The sequence below is a fragment of the Vigna umbellata genome, chromosome 5 (assembly GCF_029865625.1).
Source record: "Vigna umbellata cultivar VRB3 chromosome 5, Vumbellata_1.0, whole genome shotgun sequence".
NCBI classification, from domain to species: Eukaryota; Viridiplantae; Streptophyta; class Magnoliopsida; order Fabales; family Fabaceae; genus Vigna; species Vigna umbellata.
This window is the reverse complement of record NC_142169.1, coordinates 44,675,882-44,687,484: the sequence shown is the minus strand read 5'-3', so window position 1 is coordinate 44,687,484 and position 11,603 is coordinate 44,675,882. Positions and strand designations below refer to the sequence as shown.

Here is an 11,603-nt window from a genome sequence, read left to right as displayed (position 1 = left end):
AAAACCGTGGACCCCACCTTCCCCTTTATTTGACTTTTCAAAACAAAATCATTCTTCCTCTCCCAAAGTTTACGTAGCACACTCCCATGCAGACAACTCTCCCACTCTTTTCTTTCCTTTTTCTCCTTTCTACATTAAACTCACGGCTCACACTCACACACTACACATAACATTTTATTTATTTTTTTATTTTCTTCTTTCTTTCTTCACTCTCCCAACCTCATTTACGTGCAAACACCCTCACACACTACTCTTCTTTCATTTCACTCTTCTCTCTCTTTCATTTTGTGCCCACGGCCCCACATCTCTCTATTTTTTTTTTCTTCTTTGCTTTCAAAGATCATCCCAAGCTTTTTGCCACTTTTACATCAACCAAGTCATGCCCATCTCCATCTTCCACTTCTATTCTTCTTCCATCATATTCTTCTTCTACCCAAGACATCAAAACTCCATCCTTTTTCACTGTTTTTCATCAATCACATATACCCGAAACTCACCAAACATCACTTTCACTCCTCTCATTCTCATAATTCATTCCTTCCTCTTCCAACAATGGAAGAGAATTCTCAATACCCTCTGATGGAGACCAATTCCCAGCTGGAAACGTGTAGGAAGAGGTTCCAGACCAGAGAAAACCAGTAATGAAAATTGGTGCAGCGGATGGATGAAATGATGCAGTGTTTGATGTGTTTTAATGGAGGAAAGGTGTATGGGTGAAGCCTCACAGCTCAGAGGGCCTTCCTACAGAGGAAGGAAGCTTGAGGAAAGGAGAAGAAGTAGCAATTCAAAGGTGACTTAAGAGCGCAAAAGCTGGAAAACAATTTCTGCAGCATATCATTAAGCTCAAAAGTGAATCAATACAAGGAAAAGGCCCTCTTATTTATAGGTGAAGAGAAGCCTAATTTCTATTTCTAATTCCCTCCTAAATTCAAATGGTTCAGATTTATTTTGATCAAGCAAGGTCCATGCCTCTTTTCAGCTCATCAAGCAAGGTGTGTGCTTCCTTCCACATCAGCCCATTTCACGTGGAAAATGTTGGTGCATGCCGTAAGCACCTCTTTTTGGCTCTTTTGCTTGATCTATTGATTTATCTTCTTGGATGGCTCAATCATAGTCTCCAAATTTATTAATTCCTACAAAACAAAGTATAAATGCTTTAGTTAAGAGAAGAAGGATTTTTATACGTAACCTTCCATAGAAGCAAAATAGTATGTGGTCCTTCTTCCTCTTGAATCCTCTTTGCCATGGCTCTAGTAAGAGGTCCAATGTGCATCTTAGATGGTCTTCCATCACCCTCTTACCCACACTCTTGGTTAAAGAGTACAGATAAGTGCTCCTAACAATATATAATTCTTGTAAGGTAATAAGAACCAAGATATACAAAATATACATGATTTTAAAGTGTACCCATGACACTTTTTCATACACAAACAACACCCCGATACATCCAACATGTATACCCATTACAACAACACCACTTTTTCATAAAATATAAACATGTATAATCCATTAACTACCCCATATAGTAGAAAAACGAAAATGAACATGTGAATACCCATTCTCCATGCAACAACACATGAAACTTAAACCGAGGGTTTAAACTTGAGACCAAGCACACACACCCTCTCATGCACATTCACATCAACCACTAAACCAAGCTCCATCCGCTGATATAATAGCGCAAACAATTATACTTAAATACTCTTTCAACTATTTTCGAAATTTACTATGGAACCAATATTAATTTAATTTTCTTCCCTTAAATATTCTTCAACATTGTTTTTCATCACAATTTATTATATAATACCACAAAATAAAATACTGAAGGTAAGAATTCATTTTATTTATACGGGTGTTACAAACCACACCTACAAAATATTCTCAACAATTTCTTCAATTGGTTCAAAAAAATTCAAAAAAAAATCCTTTAAAAGTCGTCTGGATTCCTTTTTGTTTTTATTTCCATAAATTTTGACCTTATCATGGTACGAAGTTTTCCTGGATTGATACTCAAAAACTTCAAAACAATGCCTTCAACATTTATCTTTTTTCTTTCTGTTCTTACTTCCATAAATTGACTTTATCATTGCACAAAACTCACCCTCAATATCCAGAATTAATATGCTGAACATAATTTGAACTGGCAAGGCAAACAACAATGACAAAGCTTCTTGTGTTACTGAGTCAATAGATATCTACACCAGAATGACAAAGCTCTTCATTAAAAATCAGTTTTAGGCATCAAGGTCAGACTTGAATATGGGAGAGAAAAATATAGTGCAAACATAAACATGTTCTACAATTAACAAATAAAGTACAAAGTTTAACAAGCTTTTCTTTTGTAGTTTAGAGGGAAAGCTTTTGGGGAAAATAAAAGGAATTATTACGACAAATATGACGAATTCCCAAATGAATAAATAATATATGTACTGATAATGTGCATTTTATTACAATATCATTCTATCATAAACCATCATCTATAATAAGTGCTGACTTTCATAATAACTATATTAAAAGTCACATAGAAGAAACTTTGACTTTATAATTACCACGTTAAAAGTCATTTCAGGGCGTGTTTGCTAAATTCGCCAAAATTTGGTAGCAACCAAACAATAAAACACATGTTCATGGTGGCAAACTGCACTAGAAAACATAATAAACAAACGTTTCTTTTGTTATTTCATCTTTTCAGGAAAACTATCTCTACAGAGCATACTAATTCTCATAACTTGATATCCCTTAAAAACTTATAGACAAATATCAATTTAATCTAATACAATATTGCAGTTCAGAACTGCTAACAATACCTACCTTACCTAGTTTCAGCTTTCTTCTAGTCACCTTTCAATAACTTAACTGCTTAACAATTGCCCTAATACACACATATAACCATTATACAAAAAGGTAACTAACTTTCAGGTTTCCATTGGCTTCCAATGTTTCCTGATACCGTTTCCAACCAAAGCTAAAGCTTATGAACATCAAACCTTTGCTGCGTATGTACCCTATAGTTAGCTAATTGTAGATATAGAGCAAATCGTCCTCTGCCAGAGAAAATGCAAAGCAGTGGCAACAGCAATGAGCATTGCAGTGATATAGTCCTCGACATGTCCTCATCAAATCAAGAACATGAATAGCCAGAAAACTCCATTGCAGATGTCAGAAAGGGGCAGAGTTATGTCTTTGAAGTTGATATTTTGGTTCCGGCAATGGATCGGGAGTAAACCTTTCTTCAAATTCCTATTAAAGGGGAAGTCCAAAATATGAAATCAGATTCATATTGTAGCAAAAATATTGAAATTATCGAGTAATAATTGACGGAGAATGGTAGATTTCTAATTGAAATAATAAAATAATGCATCAATAATCATCAGGCTTGGAATAGTATACAATGTTCTTGGCACAAAATCAATAATAACAAACAGCTATAAATCAGTAAGATGAAATTGTAAAAGAAAACTAAATTTCTTTGAAAAAACAAAGGGATATTTTGACAACCAGAAGTTAATGGAAACGCAAAGGAGTTACAACCAAAGGTAGGGGTGGCATGAATCTGTACAAAACCATCATCCATAGTGCAAAGATTGCTAGTGTGAGAGAGAAAAATGGCCTGAAATATTAAAATTTGAGTAACTTTCTCCAAAGAAAAAATGGGAATATTAAGCAGCAATAATGAACACATGAATATTACGGTGTCCATAACTAACATAATGCTGAAATGTCAATTAAATTTCATTACTGTTATTCTGATAGGCACCCGACCAAAACTGAAGAATAAAAAATGGAAACAAGGTATATATATATTGAGAATTGATTCCTAATCCTACTGACCAATTTGGCAGTAGCATAAGATTGGGAAAATAATAAAGGAAAACTACCTTTACAGGGATTTTGAGAGCCCTGCACCCTCCCCCAGCTCGGTTCCTTGAATACTCCACAAAAAATGGTCCCCTCTCGCTTCTGATGCCCAATTCATAATGTTGTTCAAACTATCTATATCAGGGTTATGATTCCCTGCATCTTTTTTATTTTTCTCTTTTCCATACACCTTATATATTTTGGGCCAGGGACCCTTATCAATCCCGCCCCCCCACCTCCCTAAAAGTCCTTGCCCTTAAGGTGAAATTCTGGAAATGCTTCTGGGATTCTGGATGTGATTCCCAACTGTTCTCACACTCTGAGAGCTACTTGCACTTTATCAGCACACTTCCAATTCTACTCGTGAACCTTCCCTAAGGTTCAACACCAACTCTGGCTGAACCTCCAACATTTGTTCCCCATTCATGATCATAAGGCCTTGGAGGGAGTCATCTCGGAAGAGGCCCCGTAATTTGTATTACCAAAAAATCTGCCCAAAAACCATTATGGATATTGCTTTGGCTTAGTTCCTGTCAAACATTTCATATAGTTCTCCAGACAATGGTAAACTACTTTAGTTAACACATCAGTTTGAGGATGAAAAGCTGAGCTATATTTCAGCTGTCTTCCTGCTCCTTAAACAACTCCTTCCAGAATCTGCTTAAGAAAACTTGATCCCTGTCTACAACTAAAGAGGCAAGGAAACCATGCAGTCGAACTATTTCTTTGAGAAAACAGCATCCACTTCGCTAACTGTATAGGATGGCTCAATACTATGAGATGTAAGAATCTGGTCAGCCTATTCACAACAACCATTATCTGTCCACCTTGGGTTGGGAGAGGTAAGAGTTGTAAAAGCCCTTCTGGAGTTAGTGATTCATGCTTTTCCTGGCAAATTTCACATTCCACCACGTAATCCCTGATATTCTCTTCATGCCTTCCCAATACAACACCCCTGCAAATGTCTTGCATGTTCAGAAAAACCTTTAATGTCCCCCTGTTAGTGAATGTGTCTGGCAAAAGTTTATGGCTTCTAGGGAAATTCTTTAGTAGGAGTATCCTTCACTTGTAATACAATATAATCAGTACTTCTCCTTTTCATCTTGTTCATACAGATGTGTGGTGTTGCTCTAAAGTTCATAATATTTCAGGGGGCTAAATGGTTATCACCTTTATTGATGACTGTACAAGGGTAACATGGCATTTTCTCCTTAAAAACAAATCTAAGGTTATCTCTAAGGTTATCCAGTTTGTGCCAGTGATAAAAAATTACTTTGGGTTACTATCAAGCAACTTAGGGTTGATTTCAATCATACCTCAAATTCTTCTTTTTCAAAAAGAAGGGATAATCCATGAATCCTCATGTGTTTACACACCCCAACAAAATGGAATTGCTAAACGAAAAAATGGACACTTACTAGAACAAACTAGAGCACTCCTTTTTCAAAATAACATTCCATAAGAATTTTGGTGAGAATCCATACCTACTTCCAATTATTTAATTAACATTTACCTTCTCCAGTTTTGTCATTAAAAAGTCCAATGGAAGTTCTCCACTCTTTCTATCCACATATAACTCATACACTTAGCCTTCAACCTACAATATTTGGGTATGTCTCATTTGTACATTCATAAACAGCAAAGGGGAATAAAAACTAGACGCAAACTCTGTTAAATGTGTTTTCATAGGTACACTATCACACAAAAAGGTTATAAGTTCTTTCATCCTCCTTTCAAAAATTTGCATCAAGGGATGTCACCTTTAATGAGTAACTTATCTATTTTAACCATCCTCATCTTTAGGGAGAGAGTTCAAGAGAGAAAGTTGATGAGTCTTTTATATTCCCAAATTTATCTTGTGGATCATAAAATGAAAAAAAAATAAATTCAAAAGGGTAATATAACTAAAGCTGAAGCTGAGAGGGAAAGAATAGAGGTGAACCAAAATCCTAAATCTGCAAGTCAAAAGTCTGAATCTGCTGGACCTGAAGGATTTCCCAACAATGGACCAACTTAGCACCTTCTTCTCCACTGCCAACAATGATGATGACATGCATTTTCGGTGTATGTTATGTACCCAGCCTAAGGGTTGAGTGCTATAAGGTATACCTTTACCTTGTAATGTATCTCTCTCTTTCATATATACATACATACATATACATATATTAACAACTAATTCATTTTTATCATTCAAATTCAAGTCATACATAATGGAAAAAGATTTGATGGAGCACATAAGATGGAATAAAATACAGATTAATCTTCAACAAAAACTATGCCTATCTAATTAGACTAGGTTAAATACATAGATCAACTGAGAACTTAGGGTCCATTGCAACCAAAATTTTTTGCACAATCATTTACATAAAGTATTTTGTAATAATGGTTTCACAATCATTAATAGAACATGTAAGCTCAACTATTAGATTAATATTATCATCTGCAACAGGTAAAGGGTAAAGACACATGCACAGATTCTAGTGAAATTAGTCACAATCAGATTCTAATTTATTGAAATGGAAGATACATCAATACTCAGAAATAACTGACGGCAAGGTTATCAATGGAAGACGGCCAAAATTCTTCCATATAAACACACCATTGTCCACAATGGGCCTCCCTTCATAGATTGCCTAGGGTGAAGGGCTGAAAAACGCCATGCTATAGCGTTGTGGCGGCATTATAATTACTATTTAACAACACTGACCGAAAGAACAGAAGATCATGTATTCATATCTCGAATATCATTATACTCAATTAAAATTTAAATATTAGAATTTTGAAAAATATTGGGGAACTGCAAGTTCCCATTTCCCGAAGGATGATAAAATCCAGTACAAGGTTACCAAATAGTCTCTTAGTTGCAAAGCACATTCAATCCACACAACAAATCCTAAACTTTTCAATTAATCACAAATAAACTCAATAGATTTTCTAATAAAAGAAAATACAAACATCTATACAACAAATACGAGGAACGTTGGATGAAAAAAGAAACGTGAATTGGGTATGTTACCTTCTCTTTCTTTAGCTTTACATTTTCTTCTTCTAGACGGGAAACCTTGCCAACCAGTTCATTATGGTAAGCCTGAACCATGAAAGGTTGATATTGTCAAAACTAACAATTTCAACATGTAAAAGAATGTATTCAATTCACCAAAGCAAAATTTGTAGCACATGTTAGACCTGTTTACGAGCTCGTGACCTAGCAGCAGATTCCCTATTCTTGATCTTCCTCCTCAACCTCCTCTCCAGGGTTTTCTCATATGCATCAGGAGCATCCCTTTTCCTGCCCGGTCTCGTGTCCGATAAACTGCCAATAGAAGGGGATGAAGACAAGCCCGTTTTCTGCTGGAAACCTTGAGCTGCTGAGAAATCCATTGTATCCAACCCCACAGCTGGACTGATAGAAGCTTCAGCAAAAAGCCCTGCTTGCACCAAGAAATCTTCCAAGGTTGTCTCACCAAAAGTCATTTCTCCCTCCTGAGTTTTCACTTCCCCTCCATACCTTTTCTTCTGCCCTTGCTGAATTTCCCTCCACACGTCATCCACAGTCTTCCCACTCAACGCACGAGCCAGCGTCAGGCTGGCCTGCCGCTGAAGCGAGGAAGAGGACGAAATGTTCTCACTATCCGCACCTATCACCGAAGACTTACTTGCTTCGGCAGTCCACACATTTTGAAGAAGCTCGTCAAGGTTCATGCTACCCAATGGCTTCCCTAAGTCTCCTAATTGACTATTAACCTCATCAAGAGTAAGATTATACCATGAACCTTGCCTAGACAAAGATGAAGACTGTAAATGAGACTGTTGCCCAATACCTTGAGATCCCATTGTCTGAATCCCCATTCAAACTAAAACCTGTAAGTTGTAACCACAAAGCAACAATAAAATAAATAACTAAAACATTAACCATTGCACTTGGATCCTAACTCACTCACATCCCAATCAAAAACACCACTCCAAAGCTTTTCCCTAAACAAATTTCCAACCTTTTTCAAAATCCCAACACTCCCCCCTATCTGGGGTCCCCAGAAAGACACCATAACAACAAAAGAGTTGGGATTTCAACCCAAAGAACCCATCGAGACTCAAACTTTATGATTCACAAATTATGATCAATCCCACTTAATCAAAAACCATCACACAAGATCACACAGCAAAAGGACAGCATAAAAAAATAGACTTTTACCTGAAAATAGGAAAAGAGAAAGAGAAAATGATCTGAAAGAACACAGAGAAAGACCCTATGAGTTCGGGGTTGGCAAGTGCGGAAAGAAACACATCATTTGGTGGGGGGTAAATCAGAGTGAAAATGGGAACAATTTGAGAAGAAAAGTGAAAGGAAAAAAAGGGTAGTTGGTGTAAACTTGAGTTGTGATGTAACGTGGGAGTGATTCGGAATTTTGTGGAATTGGCAAGTGGCAAACGTTCATAGGCTCGTTTAGGGCTCATCCTCGTTAATAATTTATTTTATTATATTTTCCTTTTGTCTCAAAACATATTTTAATAAAACATAAAAAATAAAAAACCATTTAAAATAGTTTTTTACATGTGATTTTTTACTCTTTTTTATCATCTTCATCTATTTTGGAAAATGGTCTTTTTGAATGAATTTTTATCACATATCTAACTAGTATAAGAAATAGAATAACTTGTCCATGTATTTTATGAAATTAGTTAAAAGATTATATTATTTTTCTTGTTATTTATTTTTTTTAATTTCTTTTTGATGTTATCTATTTGTGTTATGGATGAATAATTTAATTTATTTTTTAATTTATTTTTAAATCTCTAAATCTTCATTTTATTTTATAAAAAATATTTAAAATTAAATATAATTTTATGTAAATTATATGATAATTAAGTTAAATTAATTTTATATCATAAATTTAGAGAATTTTAATATGTTTTTATTTTACCTATCACGATAAATTATCAAATTGGAGTTGTGTGTGGGATACTTGTTCTAAGAGTCTAGAAAATCGTGTTTAAGAATTAACCGTATGTATAAAGTAGTGAAACTCGATTATTTTAATAATTAAAGTTTAAAGTATAAAAAAGTCTGAGTTTCATTATCTTAAAATCACATCATCTCTCTAAACACCTTTCTTTTGGCACTTTCTTCCTTCTCTCTAGAGTTTTGTATTGTTTGTTCATCTGATTGAAGATCAGATGTCGCTAAGGTGATCTTGAGGCAAGTTCTCCACTTCTATCCAGTTAGCTTCTGTAATAGAGTAAGTTGGTTTTTTACCCTTTTTCTTAGTTCATGTGTTCTTCCATGCATGTTGATAGTCTTAGTTCGCATGTGGTGTTTGAACTTTATTTAAGAATATATGTTGATTAGTGGTCCTAATGGTTTATCACGATCGTGTCTATGTTATTCATAGGAGCATATAGAGGTACTTATGCGTTTGGAGGTGTTTTTAGGTCTTTCAAGTAGTTTGGTTGTCTTTCAAGTAAGGGAAGTTAATTGCTTTGTTTTTAAGTTATAGATGTCTTGAAATTTATGTTTTTGCATGATTAAGTGATATAATGGTGTTTGATATGTTAAAATTTGGTTTGTGTTGGATGTTTGTATATTATTGTATTATTGAATTGGTGTTGAATTAAGGAACTTAGGATCGAATCAATTGAGCAAATTGGTGCAAGACCAAGGAAAAAAAATTTATTTTATGAGTAGTTGAGCATAAACCATAAATAGTAAAATAAGATATTTGACATATGTGATATGTAGCCATGTTGGTGAAAGCTTCCTATTATGAGGCAGCGAGTCTAGTTTCCAGTTAAAAAAACATAATTATCTAATTTGGCTTTAATGTTTTCCTTTGGTAATTTTGACTACTATTTCCCGTCTTTTAAATGCTTTAAATGTGTTGGATAAAAAGTTTACATGTGCTTAGCTTTTGTTGAGTCTTACGTTAGGGTCATTTTTATTTTCAAATCGTTTCACGTTGTCTAGAGTAATGTCTAATATGTTTTTATGTTTCTACTTAGTTTAATCTTGAAAAAATCACAAAAAAATATATGTTCATTTTCAAAACTTCACCATATATGTTCCTTGAGTGCTTTTATTTTGCATTTTTGAATTCATACACTAGTGCAAAAACAACGTATAACGTCACGCGTTCAACTTCCAACCACTCAATAGCCAACGTTAAAAATGATCGGTGACATTTTTGTAAATAAATGCAATTATTAAACGTCATTTAGAATTGTAATTCGACGTAAAAGGACATAAAATTTCAAATGCTCCAACGTTAGACGTCAAAAGGTTAGTGAATTCAATAAAAATTTGAGGGGGAGATTGAAAATTCATTCACTTTATCTTAGTGTGAGAGACCCTCTTCCCTGCTCAAACTTTTCTCGAACGAAGTTTGACGACCATCACATGTAATCTTTCTTTCATTTGATACAAATACATGTTAATTTACTACTTTAGGTATGATTTTCGTTTGTTTTGATCAATTATTTTCGTGTTATTGTCCTTCGTAGGCGCATTCTGTTTTCTCTCTCACTTGTGGCAACACTTTATTCCGATGAACCAATGTTAGTTTTCGTTTTGAAGAACTTATTTGTTGTTATTTTTTGTTAAACTTGTTTGTTATAGTTGTTTGATTGAACTTGTTTGTTGTTGTTGTTTGATTGAACTTGCTTGTTGTTTGTCATTGTTGTTTGTTGTTGATACTATATTACACGTTCATAGTCCATGTTTTACAAAATACCAAAAATTGAAATTTGTTGTTTTTATGCTTTTTAGGTCTTGTAGAGTTGTACAAAAGCATCACAATTAATTAAAAAAATAAAAAAATTGATTAACATTGTTTATTGATAAAATTCGACGTTAAATTTAACATCTCCCGATAGGACGTCGTTCTTGAATTCGACGTGAAAGGCCCAAAATATTCGACGTTGTACGCTGTTTTTGTACTAGTGATACTTGTTATTAGCTCATTAGCAAGTTATTTTTTTGTTGTGTTTTTGCTGAGTTTCATATTCTACTTTTTTGCTTCTATTAGGTTATTTTCCATTTGAAGTTGCTCCTTGTTTAAGTGAAACACATATGTAAATAATGTGGAGTAGCGGTACCATTTTAGTGCTGGAAAAAGTGTTAAAAAGAGCTTCAAAAGTGTTAAAAGAAAGATAGAAAAGAAGTGACAAAAGAGCCAAAAATACATAAAAAAATATGTACACATGACCACCACTATCAAGTGTTTTGGTGTGATTCAATTGCTTGAGTTTGGAACTTGTTTTTGTGCAGTAAATTATATTTTCCAACAAGCATTATGTCTCAGGTTTGATCTAAAAGAGTAACTATATGCACCATTAACAATCAACCAAGAGAAAAAGAAGCATACCTTTCCATTTTTAGTTGTTTTTTTGTTTTCTTCATCTTTTCTAGTGTCTTTCCTTAGGTGTTTTTTTTTGTGTACTTAAACCGTTAGTTTTTGTGTTTACTCATGCTCTCCAGTAATCAATTCAATTGTCCATCAACGACATCAACATTAGTTTCTTATGTGTGTCCTTTACGAGCTAATGTTATAGGTCTTCTTCTCCTTTCACCCTATAGTGAACTCTCACGAGAATGAGTCTACACAACTAATTCTAGTTATGTCTCTCAATCAAATATATTTAAAAAAATTATATTAAATACTTATATACATAAAAAAACATAATACAATTTTTCAATATTTGAAATAATATATAATTAACTAAATATAATATAAACTTAGTAAATAAAAAAT

At 34.1% G+C, this 11,603-nt stretch overlaps 1 protein-coding gene across 1 annotated transcript; it reads right to left on the bottom strand.

The window, feature by feature from the left end:
- Positions 1 to 2,653: 2,653 nt before the first annotated feature.
- Positions 2,654 to 8,208, bottom strand: LOC124847363 (ABSCISIC ACID-INSENSITIVE 5-like protein 2). The gene is made up of 4 exons (XM_047324840.2): positions 8,051 to 8,208; positions 7,045 to 7,719; positions 6,875 to 6,946; positions 2,654 to 3,240 (listed from the first exon to the last, which is right to left on the bottom strand). Exons 2-4 carry the CDS (start codon positions 7,705 to 7,707, stop codon positions 3,160 to 3,162), a joined length of 816 nt encoding a protein of 271 aa, XP_047180796.1. The 5' UTR covers positions 7,708 to 7,719; positions 8,051 to 8,208; the 3' UTR covers positions 2,654 to 3,159.
- Between the last annotated feature and the right edge of the window lie 3,395 nt (positions 8,209 to 11,603).

Coding starts and splice junctions, on each gene's coding strand:
- LOC124847363 (XM_047324840.2), bottom strand. CDS start 7,707: ATGGGGATTCAGACAATGGGATCTCAAGGTATTGGGCAACAGTCTCAT. Junction 6,947..7,044: donor GGTCACGAGCTCGTAAACAG/GTCTAACATGTG, acceptor TTCATGGTTCAG/GCTTACCATAATGAACTGGT. Junction 3,241..6,874: donor TAAAGCTAAAGAAAGAGAAG/GTAACATACCCA, acceptor CCCCTTTAATAG/GAATTTGAAGAAAGGTTTAC.